The sequence below is a fragment of the Sapajus apella genome, unplaced genomic scaffold (assembly GCF_009761245.1).
Source record: "Sapajus apella isolate SASKATOON/1434 unplaced genomic scaffold, GSC_monkey_1.0 scaffold138, whole genome shotgun sequence".
NCBI lineage: Eukaryota > Metazoa > Chordata > Mammalia > Primates > Cebidae > Sapajus > Sapajus apella.
Window position 1 is genome coordinate 2,219,394 of NW_022437078.1, and position 17,787 is coordinate 2,237,180.

General features: G+C 37.1%; 2 protein-coding genes across 2 annotated transcripts in view; both read left to right on the forward strand.

Annotated features, from left to right (window-relative positions):
* Positions 1 to 1,459, forward strand: part of LOC116540317 (dapper homolog 3-like) — a 434,808-nt gene extending 433,349 nt beyond the window's left edge. The window contains exon 3 of the mRNA XM_032263801.1: positions 1,311 to 1,459. Within this exon, the coding sequence (XP_032119692.1) occupies positions 1,311 to 1,369 (59 nt within the window). The 3' untranslated portion in view covers positions 1,370 to 1,459. The remainder of the gene's footprint in view (positions 1 to 1,310) is intronic.
* The window catches only part of SGCD (sarcoglycan delta), a 649,492-nt gene continuing 633,106 nt past the window's right edge, over positions 1,402 to 17,787 (forward strand). The window contains exon 1 of the mRNA XM_032263793.1: positions 1,402 to 1,474. The gene's annotated coding sequence lies outside the window, so the exon portion shown is untranslated. The remainder of the gene's footprint in view (positions 1,475 to 17,787) is intronic.

Sequence of the window (17,787 nt, forward strand, 5' to 3'; positions counted from 1 at the left end):
AGAAAAGTGTGCCAGGTAGAGGGAATGATGAGTTCAAAGGCTCCTAATAGAGTCAGAGGCGTGTTAGAGGTGCAGCATGGCTAGAGAGGAATAAATGAGGGGGAGAAGAGAAGAGTGGAAGATGAAGACGGTGGTAAGAGAGATGCAGCAAGCAACAAGCGTGATCATTTTGACCATTATCACAGTAGCTTTGATTTTGAGTGAGGTGGAATGTTTTGAGCAGGGGAGTGTCATTCTCTTACATGCGTCTGGTAGAGAGTGCCAGCCCTAGTCTGAGAGAGCCTGCTGTGCAACCTCGTTGATCTTTAATAATGTCTTGCACCAGCATGGTAGTAAAAGACGTGGTTAAAAAAAAATAGTTGCTGGATTTATTCTGAAGATAGTGCCACCAGAATATGCTGATGAAATGGACAGCATGAGGTATACATGCAAGACAGGCATCAAGGTTGACTTGGAGGATTCGGGCCTGATCAACTAGTTGAATGATATTGCCGTTGATTGAGAAGGCATAAACTTAGAAGAAGTTTAGTATTTTCCAGGCAGGAGCTGGTGATGGTGGCGATTAAGTCAGACCTGAGTTGGATCATGTTATATCTGACATGTCGATTAGAATCCCAAGTAGAGTTGTTGAAGAGTCAGTTGACAGAAATTTAGAGTTCAGGGAAATATCTGGGCCTGGAGACAAATCTCAGAGTTGTCAGAATACAAGTGGTATCTCAAGCTGTGGACCTGGAAGATGTACCTGGTGAGAAAGTATGTATAGAGAAGAGGCTCAGGACTAAGCCCTGTAATGTCCTTATGTTGGAAATTGGGAGGTCGAAAAGATAAAATGGAGGTAGCCAAGATGGAGTGGCCAGTGGTAGTAGTAAAACTGATCCCTTAAAAGTCAAATGAGGGAGGTATTCGAAGGGGGAGTGATGCAATGTCTCCTTGTCTTGCTTTTATGACAGGCCAGTGTTAAACACATTGTTTTTGTATACTAAATATTTGCTTGACACACAGATTTAACCATTCCACAGATTATGAATCATCATGGAAACTCACTTTTGCTCTCCCATCCTCAGTTTTCCTGTAAGTTAAATGAGCAAATTTGAATTGTTAAGTTGTAAACTACCTTCCAGCCTTGATTTACTATGAATTTTTTGGGTATGATTCTTCAATTCAGTCAAGACTGAACCCATTCAGGCATTATGCAGTTTTATGACAAGCAGAATTTAAATTATCTTTTCTTTAGTCTCTCCAAGCCAAATGGCATTTAATTTAACTTTATTTTTGTTTATGGACGTTTTCTGTGTCTTGTAATTTTGTAGACTTGGACGAAACCTCCATCCTCAGGGATTTGGAGAAGGCTCTACTGGAACCTGTGTGAAAGCTGAGACAACCATCCCTTTTGTGGTGGCCTGAGGAGATTTTCTTAATCCCAATGTTGCCCTGAAATTTATGTCCAGGATTCAAGAAGATTAGGACTGCTAAGGTAAGGGTTTGTGACTTTAATATATTATTTTCTAAGATAAATGTGATACTTTTAAACATATTATCCATATTCACAGTATTTCTCCTCACCCTTTCCCTGACCTTCTTCTTTTTCCTTTGTCTCTTAAAGGAAAAATCTTTTCTGTCCTTAAAATATCCCACCAGCTTACGAGATGTGTTACAACAGGTGAAGATGCAGTGGTAGAAACCGAAGGAAGCCTGCATGGTCTCAATAATAAAGAGGAGGTCAGAGGGCAAAGACAAAGCACACAGAGAGGTTTGTGCAGGCGTCTCAGCTAGAAAAGAAAAGAGAAATGGGGGTAGACACTTAGGTGATAAAACTCAGGTAAAGAGATGAGTAAAGAAGTGGTGCTGTGTAATACACTGTTAATTTGTATTTTCAGTGTCCACAGGAGACTTTGACAAAATTTTGTAATTCCTTAAGGTCTTTAGGGGAGCTGTCTTTGTATTTATTTTGGATATATATCCATGCTGGAGCAGACTCTAAGTTGAAGTCAAAAGGTTTCAATTATTTTTTCAAGTTCAAATGATAATTATCACAATAATGGTAATTAGACACTAATCAACAAAGTATGCATTTGCATGCGTATACACACATCCTGATACATATACACAAACATATATGTATAAGTATACATAATTCATTGAGTGGTATCTATGTGTGCACATGTATATATGCATATATATATAGACAGAGTGTCAGGAAGGGAGGGACAGATGGAGAGAGGGGAGAGAGAAAATGCTTAGAACTGCCATTTGTGGAGTGTGTATTGTGAGTCAGGCATTGTGCTATGAGCTTTGAAAAACATATTATAAGCACAACTCAGAACAACCATCTGGAATAGGAATTTCTGTTCTGGAAAACCAAAGGGGAGATAAGTAAAAAGGGTTTCTAAGGTTGTGTAGCAAGAAAGGGTCAGGGGCCAGTCTCATCCCCAGACTTACCAGAGTTTAACTCTCTGTGCTCATCTACTGTAGAGAGTAGTAGGGTTGTATTCGCTTTTGGTTAAAAGCACTGGGGAATAGATCATTTTACAGCTTAGAACCACATGGTGTGTTCAAGAGAAGCTGCAGGATGTGTGTGAAAATTTCATTGGTAACTTACTAGATGCCCTTTTAATCTCCTTCAAAAAAGAAAGAGAAAATAATTCTTCATAACCCAAAGGCTTCTGGGAACTGGGAGAACAATGAAGGTGAGGTGTGGCATTGGCTCCCTTCTCCGGGCACCATAGGTCATACGTCACGTGTGTGCAGGGTGGAAGTATGGAGCTGTTGCATACCACATTAGTCATACAGCCACAAGCCTGCTGTCATTTTATTTCTGAATTTCTCGCTGCTAAAGTAAGTGTGGTGTATGCTCTTAGCTAGTCATGAATGGGCCTTCTTTTGAGGATGAAGCACTTTCTATCTAGTATTCCCAAATGCCAGTGAATAAATGAGCTGTGATGTTCACGTTGCTTGTGGAACTGCTAGAAGACTGCTGAGAGATGGCAGACAAGTAAGAGGGAGCATTTCAAACAAACCTCCTCCTCCTCTAGTCAGAATAACTTTTTAAAAAATAAAGTAGATAAATTATTTTGCTCTTTTTCACATGTTTAAGGAAGTTTAAGTATGAAAACTTAGTAGGAATTCATTTTTCATTAAGATGGTTTCAAAGGCCAAATAGGTAATTAACCAATCATAAAATAAAAATGCAACAGAGTGTACCTTTATTGAGTCCTTGGACAAGTATAAACATTCTACATAATTGATATGTAGCTGTGGTACGGTTATTTCTTCCCAGTAATTCTTTTTTTTTTTTTTAAATGGAGTCTCACTGTGTAGCCCAGGCTGCAGTGCAATGGTGCAATCTCTGCTGACTGCAACCTACACCTCCTGGATTTAAGCGATTCTCCCGCCTCAGCCTTCCAGTAGGTGGGATTGCAGGCACCCACCACCATGCCTAGCTAATTTGTTTGTATTTGTTAGTAGAAATGGAATTTCATCATGTTGTCCTGGCTGGTCTCAAACTCCTGACTACAAGTGGTCTTATGCCTTGGCCTTCCAAAGTGCTGGGATTATAGGTGTGAGCCACTGTGCCCAGCCTTTCCATTCATTCTTGATCTATTGGAAAGGAAAACTAAAATGTTCTCTGCTTGTCCTCAAAAACCTAGAGAAGCTTAGGGATTTGGTTTGGGATTTTGATTACTGAATTTTTTGGCTTTGAGAGTATCAAACTTTAATTCGGAATGTCTGTGTTCTGTCAAGAATATTCACTTAGATGCCAAGTACTTACCACATAAATTTAGAAAAGTTTTAAAGTCTTGGCTATAAAAATGTTTCTGGTTTAGAGACCAATCAACCGTTGAGGGGAAAATAAAGCGCTCTCTGATTGTTGACAGAGGATGCAGGGAGAAGAATGCCGATTTGGCAGTGCATGTTCATCTTAGGGCTCTGTTCAGCCATAATATATATATAAGGATGTGCTTGTCCCTGTTCATAGACCAAAACCCAGATTCCAGGAAGAAGGAAATGAGGCAGTGTTGGTACTATCAATCTGCCTAATGCTTTCTGGCTCCCATGCTCTGGTGCGTGTAACAGATTTTTCAGATGTCTTTTCAAGTGAAGACATTATAAATTAGTGGCTATGGAACTAGACTTTAGAAAAGGCAAATCAGTGTTCCAATAAAGCTCCTGTATGAACATTAGAAAGGCCATCTAATTCTTCTAAGCCCATGTTCTTTAAAGTATGTTTCATAAGCCAAAAGCATCAGCATCATCTGAGCTTGTTAGACATTCAAATTCTTCGACCCTTTCCCAGACTTACTATTTGACTTTGCTAAGTCAAAACTTCTTGGAGTAAGGTCCAGAAATCTGTTTTTTAGTAAGCCATCTAGATAATTCCTATGCTTTGCCAAAAAAAAAAATTTTTTTATTGTGCTTTGCCAAAATTTAAAAGCCACTGCTCAACTTGATTTCTGAAAAATAAAGGAGCTTATAAAAATTTGATGTCTAAAAACTAGGATGATTTAAGGCCTTAGTGTGTGTGTATTTGTGTATTTGTATGCATATATAGTGAACACATACATACATGCATATGCATATGACATCAAAAGGGAAAAAATGTTTTCAAAAAACCATAAGCAAAGTTACGGAGATTTTAATTACTGAATTTGAAATCTACAAAATGGAAAAAATATATATAAAACTAATTTAAAAACGAAAGTTAAAATAGCTATCATTATAAATAAATGGGTCCATAAAACAGAGTAAGCCAGACATCGAGGCTCATGCCTGTAATTCTACTGTTTTGAGAGGCCAAAATGAGAAGACTGCATGAGGTCTGGAGTGCAAGACAAGCCTGGGCAACATAGCAAGACCCTATCTCTCCAGAAAAAAAAGAAATTAGCCAGGCATCATGGCACATACCTGTAGTCCTAGATACTCAGGAGGCTAAGTGAAAGAGATAACTTGAGTCCAGGAATTTGAGGTTATAGTGACATATGACTGTGCCACTGTACTCCAGACTGGGTGATATAATGAGACTCTGTCCTTATAAAAATAATAAAACAGAATTGAGAGTTCTGAAATAGGTACATATATATACAATCAACTGGCTTTTAATAAAAGCACCACATTAATTCAAAAAAGATAGAAAAAAAATGCTTCAACAAATAGCATAAAACAGCTGGTTATTTATGTAAAAAATAAAGAAGTTACCTGTACCTCACACCATACACAAAAATCAGTTTGAGTCGGAGCACAGATTGAAGCATAAGTCCTTAAAACAATAACAACAGCAAAACCCAGAGATCTGGAAGAAAAGCTAGAATATCTTTGTAACTTCAGGAGGAAAAGTTTTTTTTAGAAAGCACACAAAAAGCACAAACCATAAGAAGAAATAAGTACTTTAAACCTCATGAAAATTGAAAGCATCTACTCATCAAAAAATATCACTGTGGGAAGTAAAAAACAGTTCCTCTTCAAAGTTTCCTTTCTTGTTTAAGAAAAATTCCTAAGTGTTAGAAATAATAGTTTGTTTTAAACACTTTCTTCAAAAGCCTTCTTGCCTTTTTGCTAGAAGCCCTATCCTGTGTAGCTGTTAGACTTGCTTACAGGCACGTAGTACATCCTATGTCCTTGGACTTTAACCAAGATATTTGTGCCGGATGTGCTCACAGGCATGTCCTAGCTCACAGCCTATGTCCCTTCCTTATTTGAACTTCCTTTTTTTTTTTTTTGCTCACCATTGATTTTACCTGTATAGAAAAGCTTCAAGTTATTAGCCAATTGGGTTTTAGTTTAGATTGTGAGGTCCGGCTCCAGCCAATGGAGATCAGACACAGCAGTAAGGACAATCCCAAATACGTAAGAAATAGATATGTCTGCTTTCTTTTGTTCATTGTAGTCTGTGGCAAGATTGCTAGTGGGAGTACCCTTTCTGCAGGCAGTAAAAAGAGTTGCTTTGCTGAGAGATCCTTTGTCCCAGTACTAGTTTTTCTTTGCAACACCAAAAAGAAAAATTTTATACATAACCACCACCAAGAAAAAAAGGAGATGGACCACAGACTAGGAAATAATATTTGTAATATATATATTTAACATATATATGATGCACTTCATAAAACTAGATAAAATAGCCAATAAAGAGGGCAATGGTCCTTAATTTGCATTTGTTGTCAAATGCAAATTAAAACCACAATGAGATACTTCTACATACTTATCAGAATGGCTAAAAATAAAAAGAATGAGAGGACCAAAAGTTAAAAGATTGTGAAGTAACCACAGTTCTCATACATTACTGGTAGAATTGTATAATATTCCAATCACTTTGAAAACTAGTTTGGCAGTTTGTTATAAAGTTGTCCAAGTATCTACTTTAAGACCTAGAAATTCCACTCCTAGGTATTTATCAAAGAGGATCGAAAACATTTTTATACACATTTTCTTAATAGCTTTAATTATAGTAACTCAATCCTGAAAACTCAGTCGTCTAACCAAAAAAATGGATAAGCTTTTGTATATTAATAAAGTAAATGATCTGGCCTGGATCTATGTCCTCATCCAAATCTCATCTTGAATTGCAATCCCCATGCATCAAGGGAGGAACCTGGTGGGAGGTGATTGGATCATGGAGGTGGTTTCCCCCATGCTGTTCTCCTAATAATGAGTGAATTCTCATGAGCTCTGACCGTTTAAAAATGTTTGGCATTTCCCCACTTGCTCTCTCTCTCTCTCGCCACCATGTAAGATATGCCTTGTTTTCCCTTTGCATTCTGCCATGATTGTAAGTTTCCTGAGGCCTCCCTAGAACTGTGAGTCCATTACATTTCTTTATAAATTACCCAGTCTCAGGTAGTTCTTTATAGCAATGTGAAAATGGACTGATATAGTAGAATACTATTCAACAATAAAAAGACTATCACACATAGTAACATGGACAAATCTCGAAAATAGTATGGTATAAGTTAAAGAAGCCTAATGCCCCCAAAAATGTATAATTTTATGTATATGAAATTAGAGAATAGTCAGAACTAATCTATGATGATAAAAATCAGATCAGTGCGTGCTTCTGAGAAATATGTATGAGGGAAATTTCTAGAGTGATGGAAATATTCTGTCTTGATATGCATTCATCAAAACTGATTAAATGATATACATTAAGCATTTCGCTGCATGTAAATTATATTTCAGTTTTAAAATCCATTACTTTTTTGTTAGGAACTGCCATTAATTCTGTATATTGTTCCAAGTGCTTTTCTTTAAATGCATAAACTCATTTGATCCTTGAAACAACTCTCTGGGATAGGTATCATTATTCCTAATGTATAGGTGTAGAAACTGATACTGAGAAAAGTTAAGCAGCTTGCTCCAAATCATACAGCTTGGTCACAGAAGCTGAATTCAAGTGTCAGCCCATCTGACCCCAAGGCCTGGCTTAACCATTATGTTACTCATTTGGTGTAAGTGTCTATGACCCCATCTTTTTACTTTTAACTTTTATTTTAGGTTCAAGGGTACCTGTGAAGTTTGTTATGCAGATAAACCAGTGTCACAGGGGTTTGCTATACAGACTATGTCATCACCCAGTTATTAAGCCTAGTACTGTATAGTTATTATTTTTTTTTTTGGTCCTCTCCCTCCCTCAACTCTCCACCTTCAAGTAGACCCCTTTATATATTGTTCCCTTCATTGTGTTCATGAGTTCTCATCATTTAGGTCCCACTTATAAGTGAGAACATGAGGTATTTGGTTTTCTGTTCCTGTGTTGGTTTGCTAAGGATGATAGCCTCCAGCTGTATCCATGTTCCCACAGAAGACATGATGTCATTCTTTTTTATGGCTGCGTAGTATTCCATTGTGGATATGTAGAACATTTTCTTTATCTGTCATTGATAGATGTTTAAGTTGATTCCTTGTCTTTGCTATTATGAATAGTGCTGCAGTGAACATTCATGCACATGTATCTTTATGATAGAAAAATTTATATTCCTCTGGGTGTGTATTCAGTAATGAGATTGCTGGGTCAAATGGTAATTCTGCTTTTAGCTCTTTGAGGAATTACTATACTGCTTTTCACAACAGTTGAACTAATTTATACTTCCACCCATAGTGTATAAGTGTTCCCTTTTCTCTGCAACCTCACCAGCATCTGTTATTTTTTTTATTTTTTATTTTTTAGTAATAGCCATTCTGACTGGTGTGAGATGGTATCTCATTGTGGTTTTGATTGGCATTTCTCTAATAATCACTGATACTGAACTTTTTTTCATATACTTTTTGGCCACATGTGTGTCTTTTTTTGAAGTGTTTATGTCCTTTGCCTCCTTTTTAATGGCGTTGCTTGTTTTTTTCTTGTAAATTTGTTTAAGTTCCTTGTAGATGCTAGATATTAGACCTTTGTCATATGCATAGTTTGTAGATATTTTCTCCCATTCTGTAGGTGGTTTATTCTGTTGAAAGTTATTTTTTATTTTTATTTTTATTTTTTTGCTGTGTGGAAACTTAGTTTTAATTAGATCCCACTTGTCAATTTTTGCTTTTGTTGTGATTGCTTTTGGTGTCTTTGTCATGAAATCTTTGCGCATTCCCATGTCCACGATGGTATTGCCTAGGCTGTATGACTCTATCGTTATTCCAGGCCAGGTATGAGGAAGTAGTCTCTTGAAAAGGCTTCCAGAATGGCCCGTTAGGGACAGTGGTTGTTAAATAAATGCATTTTGTATTTTTCTAATAGTTATGGGGAGATAAAAGTTAATTGTAAATATTACTCCTGCCCTCAAGGCTCATTGCTTTAAAGTGCCCTGATACAAGTGTGTTTTCTCAGGGTGAACCTTCTGGATCATGGACCATAATATAGATACTAGAGCCAGAAACTGTGTAATATGCAGTTTAGAAAACCCTATAGGATGACTGGCAGAGGCAATGTCATTTAATAAAGAGCTCTGGAGTGAGACTGCCTTGGCTCAAGTTCAGGCGGTTCTGCTTTCTGGGTTTATAACCAATGACAAGTCACTCGGCTACTCCAGACCTCAGTTTCTCCATTCATAGCATGAGGACGATTCTCATACCTACCTAATGGGAAGTGAGGATTAAATAAATTTATGCTAATAAAAATCCAGTATGTGGTGGTTCCTTATAAGCCCTCTATAAATGTTAGGCTGCTATTTTGGGTTTTAGAGAGTATATGAACAATGATATTTCTAAGCATTAGAATAATCTAATTCCCTGTTATATGTGGCAGCCCTGAGTCCCTATGTATATCTATGTATTTACTTAATTTTAGTTGAAAGCAAAATACCGTTATTTTTAAAAAACGTTATCAGTGTTTTATTATAAGAATTTGCAACCTCTGAATGAAGTGGGCCCTGCTGCCCAACAGAAAAAAAAAAGGCATTTAATTACTATATAGGAAATTGCGTTGAGGAAAAATTGTCATTAAATGTAATTGTTATGCCTTATTCATCCAGAATGATTGAAAAGAGCCTGAAACTATTTGGCATGTTTAACAGATATCAGCAAGGTTAATTGTTTGGGAACATTGAAGAGCTGAATTCCTCAGTACACCTCCACAATTTGTATTAGTGTCATATTATTTTCTTCATGACTTCGGCATCAGTCTTTATTCACCAATACCTTTTAAAGTCTTGATTTCCATAGTACAATTTAAAAGCCAGAAATGTTGCAAATATGTGCAAGCTAACAGTGCTTTTCCTATAAGGAAAATTAATTAGTCTATTACCAGCTTGCTTTGTAAGTAGGAAATCTCTATATACCTCCAAGTAATGTCAAGGGGAAATTAAAAGCTGCTTTTGTGGGTAGGTTTTGTTATTGTTTCTCATAGTCATCACTGAGGGTGGGGAAACGGGTGACTTGGAAGAATAATTTTTCAGGTGCTGTCATGTGTACCCTGGAGGGGGTGTGTGTGAGTGTGTGTGTGTGTGTGTGTGTGTACACAATTTTCTTCTCTGGGATCTTTCTTATCAATGAATCTTATTCTGGTTTTGTAGAAGTCCTAATATTCATGTTGATCACTTTTGTACTTGTCTGTTTTCTTTGGATGTGGAAATGATGGTTTTCATATTTCCTTTGCCTCACAGCACAGCAGCGGCACTGTGGCTAACTTAGCAAGTCTTATGATGGCCCTTCTCTTACAGCTTTCTTCAGCCCTCACTGAATTTCTCTGGAAATTCATCATGCATTGAAATTTTGTCTCAGATAATAAATATCTTCATAAATATCTCAGTGTCAAACAGGGAGAGGATCAGAAGAACAGAATCGCGGTTTCTTGTGAAAAGAAAAGAATCTGGCTGGATAATCCAGAATGTCTACAGCTGGTCTACAGCTTTCTTTCTACGGCTGGTTTTCTTTCTTTATTCTGCCAATATATACTGAGTGCCTGTTGAGTCAGGAGTTACACTGAGCTTGGCCACTTGATACGAATATGAAACCTATCCCCTCTTTGGGATCTCAGTTTCCTCCAATGTAAAATGAGTGTTTGTATCAAATAAGCCCAGAGCTCAGCAAATACGACAGTATCTAGGCTTATCTATTTCAATTTCAAGTGGATTAGTAATTAATGTGGCTACAGCAGAGCTCTTTGACATGTGTGACAACGATCTGTAATTGTCATCTCTAATGGGGTATATGAAGGTCCAAACAGACTGAGCTAAAGACATTTTATATAAATTCTATATATAAATAGACATGTATATATATATGTAAATGGACTTTTTGCTGAATTTTAGCCTTTACTCTTTTCAATAAGACTTGGAAATGCTGTTCAGAATGTCTCATCTGAAATATAATCTCATTTTTTCACCTATATATTCCAGAGATGTTCTGTTCTTTTCTTTCTACTTCCAACAATAGTTCTTACAAAGTTATCCTCATTTTATGGATGAGGAAACTAAGGAAAGAGAGGTCAAGTGGCTTTCTTGAAACCAACCTGGTGGAATAAAAATCTCTCATCTGACCTTTGCGTTGGGCCCTTAAAATGCAAGTAATGGGCCCAATTCTATTCCCAGATTCTTTTGGTCCTGCCCAACTAAAGGATACTTTCTTTAATGTGCTTTGATTCTGCTTCTGATTCTCATAGCAGCAGTATGTGGTTTTTGCCTTTATTTTTTTTGTTTCTAATTCAAATAGCTACCATTTTAGGAATAGTCTCTTTCTGACAGTTACTGAAAAAAAGATCTGTGTTTTTCCCCTTGAGCATTATGTTTTGCAGTCTGTTTGTTTACTTGGGTTGAATTTTACCCAAGGCCTTTGAAACTTAACAGAATCTCAGTTGCTGCTGCATTCAAAATCTTGTACAGATTTAGGTCTTATTTGCTGGGTGAAAACACGCACACACACACACACACACACACACACACACACTTTCTTTCTCTCTTCAACACGAGAAATGATCATTTTTAACTTTTTCTGCAGTTTTAAATATATTGTTTTCATAACTTTGCAGATAAAACATAGGTTAAAAATCTCTCCACTAAAAATTCACATCTTACAAAAAGACCTTTATTTTTTCTGCAACTTGTTTATTCTTCCCCTTTGCTTTGCTGCTAAACCCACCCCGTCTTGGCCATTTCTTTTCATGAGACTTTTTCAAATGTTTACGCCAGCATTTTCCTCATATTTAGCCTGGATTGAAGAGTCAGTCTATGCCCATCTCATATATTTGTTATGAAGATCAAAGTGGCAAAAATGCATAAATGCTTTGAAAGCTATAGCGCTCTGCCACTGCCTGAAGGACTAACGCGCTTCACATGCAATGCACAATCTTCCCATTCCATTGGCCTTTTGTGTCATGTTTTTGCTTGTTCCCTTCACCTCCCTTCCCCTAGTCTTCCCACCAGCTGCAGTGAGTGTCTTCATTTATTAGAAATATGCCATGTCCTTACATATCGCCTCTCTTTTGCATTTGCTGGTTTTTTTGTTTTGTTTTGTTTTTCGTTTTTTTGTCTGTAATGCCCACACCAACAGGAACAAATCTGGAAAACTCCTCCCCTTTTAAGTTCCAGTTCACTGGAGGCCGTCTGGATTCATTTGAGCTATAAGTTACATGTTCCCCGTTGACTCCATTGCAATTTTGCAAACCTGTATTGTACTTCTTACTGCAAAGAGTGTTCATTATAATTGTATTTAAAAGTCAATCTCCTTCAATGAAATTCAAACTCTTCAAGTTAACAATTCTTGTTTTTATGAATGTATCTTCTGGTTCCCAACTCTGCCTAGCATATGGTAGGTACTCAATAGATATGAATGGGTGGATAAATATATTGCAGAATGGATTTACTTTTAAAATAGGTCATTTTCTCATGACTTATTGGTTCTTTTTGAATTTTATTTTTTAACTTTTGATTGTTTTTGGTTTAGGATTTTACCTGCTGTCCTAGTTTTACAACTGTGTAATATAATTTAGAAGTCTTGTATTCATATTTTCCTCCTTCCCACTATGTCCATTCTTACTACCTTTCTTTATAATACAGCACTAGGATCTTCTGCCTTTATGGAAGCCTTCACCTCTCTCACTAGGCCAGGGATATAAGACACCTGGCACATGTGCTACTTACCCCTCTTCCCGGTGGCCTTCGAGACATCACTAATTAATTCTAGCTTAAGAGCTGTAGAATCCTTCTAACACATCACTCCAGACAGTACTTGGTACCAGCATAGAAACTGAAACCTCTCTGCTATTTCTGGATTAGAAGATTTTCTGTCCAGCTTCCAGTTACTTTTTCCTTGTCTCCTATGCATAAATCGTGCTTGAGAGACCGTGAGTCTTATATTAGAATTTTGAGAAAGTTTAGCAAGCTACCAGACTTAATCTATTAGACTTCAGAAGCCAAGAAGCATTTCTGAAATGTGTTGCTACATATAGAACATCTGTGGAACTGTTTCCATACTTTGACCTTTTTTTGTATAAATAAATGTTCATGTCCCTGGAGATTTTTCGGGTTTTAATACGCTTCTTTAAGAGACCATTTTTAATATATTTTAGATTCCCGAAGGTTCATTTTCAGGATCTGGACTTCCTAATTGAGTTCTCTGACTGGTGTTGTCTTATCTAGAAATAACATTTTTGATGTCATTATTGGTGGTCTAACAAAAATGTAAGACATTCTGATAGACAATTGATTCATCAGTATATTAAAGCTGATAAAAACTCCCTTCCTCAGAAATAGAAATATAGTCTGTTTATCTAGTTACTACCTGTCTGACATTTTTCTCCCATCACATTACCTTCAATATGTGTTTTCATTATTTGTTTATTTATATTTTAGGATTGGATTTTGCTCTGTTGCCCAGGCTAGGATGCCTTGGTGCAAATGTAGCTCACTTCAGCCTTCACCTCTTGGGCTCCAGTAATTCTCTCGCCTCAGCTTCCCAAGTACCTGGGACTACAGGCGCACGCCATCATACCTGGTTAATTTTTAAATTTTTTGTAGAGACAGGGTCTTGCCAGGTTGCCAAAGCTGTTCTTGAGCTCCTGCCCACAAGCAGTCTCCTATCTTGGCCTCCCAAAATGCTGAGATTTTAGGTGTGAGTCACTATCCCAGCCTCAATCAGGCTTTAGAATGAAAATATGTGTTTTTTTCTCAGAAATAGATGACCACAAGTAAACGCACATGGTCCGTATAGAATTCCAGGATGTGTTTGGATCCACTTAAGTGCATTCATGGATTAACAGTTACGAATCCTTTCTGTAGTGATATAGAGGGCATTGTGACCCTCAATCGTTTATGATTTTAATCTCATTCTTCTTTAGGAGATAATGTGCACACATAAAGACAGACCCAGGTTCCATATAAGCAAGTGTGTGACCTAAAACAGAGATTTTAAACATAGGGAACAACCAGAAAAGACCTTTGACATTTAATGATATTCAAATCATTGATATCTGGGATTTTACTGAAAGCTATAGGATTGAACTCAAGCAAAGTTACTACCTCCTTCTGTGCAGTTAATGGTTAAACCCTAAGTGGCAAAAAGAATGGGAGGGGAATAAACAGTAGATTTGATTTTAAAACATCTTTGGAAGACATATAGAATAAAATGTAATTTTGTATTATATAAAACATAGCTCAGTAAAGAAATCAGGAACCTACTCAATGAAAGGTCTTAAAATTGGGAACTATGACAAAGTGAGGGCAGGAGGGAGGAAAGGAGCAGAAGTTGAATGTTGGCTTGTGGTATTAAGGGTGGTTCTCACTTTTCACCATTGCTACTCATTACCAGAGATGATAGAAGCATTTTATCTCCAGGACAAAATTGGAGGGCTCTTTTCTAAAGACATTGAGTGTATTTCTCAAGGGGGTAGTTAGAGCTGTTCAGTGGGATGGGTGACCAAGTCAAGTCTTTACCTTATGCCCTGGGAGGCATCCCAAGCCTGCTTAGTTTCCTGCTTGCTTATCCTTGAGGAAAGCCAGCCAGTGCCGCAGCCCCACTGTGCTCATGAATACACAGTCTTGTGGGAAAACAGACCTGCATATAGAAGTGTCATGTATTGTGCACATTTAACTTAATTCAACGACGTACAATGGAATATAGAGAACATGTAGAAAAATAATTTAAGTATTTCTCATTCTACTCAGTGGGAACAACTTCCAGATGGCCAGCCAAATGGGAGGCATAAATTTGCTAATTTAGTAGGTCTCGGTTTCTTCATGCTTTTCATAGCATGACCATCTCACTCTATCAAATAAGATTCAACTATTTAAAATGTGTTTAGAATTATACTAGATTAATAATACGTGAAGTATTTCTTGTGGTGTTTAACTTGATTTCTTCCCTAGAGAAATGTTTTTGTGTTATATTGTGAAATACTGGACATTTTTCTAGTGACTTTTCCAGGGTCATTTTGACTACATATGAATTTTGCCTCAAATGTCAGTGGGGGCAGCAGCACTACTAGTTCAGTGGTAGAACTGTCACCTGCCAAATATCTGTGATTCTGTCACCTAACTCGAATGCAAGATGACTTCATTATAGCACAGTGGAGAAAATTTTACCAGCTACAACAAAATAGTTAACTCATTTTTCCCATTCATTTTTATACTCAACTTTCTTGAGATATTATTAATATACAACAAAATCACAAATTTTAAATGTGGGATCTGAATTGTGACAAATTTATACACTCATGGAACCACTGCCCCAATTGAGATGTAGCATATTTCTCTCATCATGAAGTTCATTCAGTCCTGATATTTTTCTCTTCCATTGAGGCAACCAATGATCTGTCTTTTAAAACTTCACATACATGGATCTAGGCACAGTGGCCCATGCCTGTAATCCCAACACTTTGGGAGGCAGAGGAGGGCAGATCACTTGAGGCTAGGAGTTCGAGACCAGCCTGGCCAACATGATGAAACCACATCTCTACTAAAATAGAAAAAATTAGCCAAGCATGATGACATGCACCTGTAATCCCAGCTAATCGGGAGGTTGAGGCAGGAGAATCGCTTGAACCTTGAAGGCAGAGGTTGCAGTGAGCTGAGATTGTGCTACTGCACTCCATCCAGCCTGGGCAACAGAGTGAGACTCCATCTCAAAAAAACAAAAAAAAAAAAAAAAGGAAAACCCAAACTTCACATACATGATCTTATGGGATATATTTTATTGTTTCTAGATTCTTCTATTCAGTGTGTTTTTGAGGTTCATCTTTCCATTTCATTTCTCACCAGCGTCTTTCAATTAATATACCATAATTACTTATTCGTTTTCCTTTCGATAGACATCTGGGTATTTCCCATTTGGGAATAATAAGAATTACACTATTATAAACATTTGTGAGTATGTCTTTGTGTAGACATAGATTTTCACTTCTTTTGAGTGAATATCAATGCGTGACATTGCTGTGATGTGGGGTAGGTATACATTTAGGTTTAGAAGCAACCACCAAATGGTTCTCCAATGTGGTTCACTTTCATGAGCAATATATGAAAGATCCAATTATTCTATTTTCTTGTCAGTACTTGGTATTGTTAGCCTTGTTAAATTTAACCATAGTAGATATAAAATAAGATTTCTTCTTGTTTTAATTTGCATTTCCCTGTTGGCCAATAATGTTAAGCACTTTCAGTTGAACTTATTGGCCGCTTGTGTATCTGTTGTGAAAAGTCTATTCACGTCTTTTGCCCAATTTTTATTGGATCGTTTGCCTTTTTATTGGTGGGTTGTAAGAGCACTTTTAATATTCTGGATATAGTTCTATGTCATTTATATACACTGAAAATATATTGGAGATATATTCATCCAGTCTGTTACTTGACTTTTCATTTATTAAATGATGTATTCTGAAGAGCAGGAGTTTTTAATTTTTATGAAGTTCAGTTTATTTACGTTTTCGTTTTGCAATTTCTGCTTTTTTTGTTGTTCTATCTCAGAAATCTTTGCTTGACTCCAAGTCACAAAGATGGTCTCCTACATTTTCTGCTAGAAATATTGTAGCTCTCACTTTTACATTTAGGATAGTAGTCTAGCTTGAATTAATTTTTGTAGTTTGGGCTTTTACGGTTTCAAATTCTGTATGTCAGCTTATAGGTTCATCAAAAGTTTGGCTAGTTTCTTATAGTGTAAACGCTTGTTCCTCTCCTTTCCTTACCTCCAACATTAGCATCTGGCTCCAGCTATGAAAGCTGTGTCCCTTGATCATCTAGGAAATGCTTTGTCTCTCTGGAATTTGATTCTCTTAGACTTCTTTGGAGCCACAGCTCTTTAGTACCTTTAAAGAAAGGTATGTAATTAGTCTGTTAAAGACCATTTCTTACAGTTTGGGTGGGAGCACAATCTGTTCTTATTTCTCTGTGTCCTAACCACCAAGAAACTTTCGCACTACCATTTCAAAATAAGAAATGACAATTGAGCTTAGGAAGAAAACCTGTAGCATGGAAGAGAAAAACATAATTACTCTGGTTCGAATGATGATGTCCCCTCTAAAATTCATGTTGGAACTTAATTTGCAATGCAACATTGTTAAACAGTATGGCCTTTGAGAGGTGATTAAGTCCTGAGGTCTCATCCCTTGTGAATGAGATTGGCACCTTTATAAAAGAGCTTGAGGTTGAAGGAAGAGCTCTCTGTTATTCTGGTCTTCTGCCATGTGAGGACTTGACATTCCTGCCCTCAGAAAGATGCAGCTCCCCTCTTAAAAGCAGAGTGGGCAGCCCTTCACCTGACAACAAAGTTGCCGGTACCTTGATCTTGAATTTCTCAGTCTTCAGAACTGTCAGATGTAAATTTCCATTTATAAATTAGCCAGTCTGTGCTGTTTTGTTATAGCAGTACAAGATTATATGATAGAAACCAGAACCAGAGCAGTGGGGTTGTTGCTTCAACAAAGACCTGAACATATAGACGTGGATTTAGAACCAGGCAATGGGTACAGATTGAAACAGTTTTAAAGTTAATACTGGAAAAATCCTGTATTGCTGTGAGTGGAGCATTAACGGTGCATCTGGTAAGGGCTCAGAAGAAAACAGCTGTAGAGAAAGGCTGTCTTAAAGATGATCTAAGTGGTCATGAACAGAAGGTAGAAATGTGGATGCTAAAAGACCAGTTTGATGAGGTCTTACATGGTCATGAGGAATACCTTATTGGAAACAGAAGAAAAGGCCATCCTTCTTAAATAGTGGCGAAGAACTAGCCCACATGTTTCCATATCATATTGCTTTGTGGAAGGCAACATTTAAGTGTTATGAACTAGGAAATTTAGTGGAAAATGTCTCTAGGCAAAGTGTTTAGGGTGCTGCATAGCTTCTCTTAACTGCTTATATAGTTAAACATGAGAATGGATAAAATGAGTTAAAG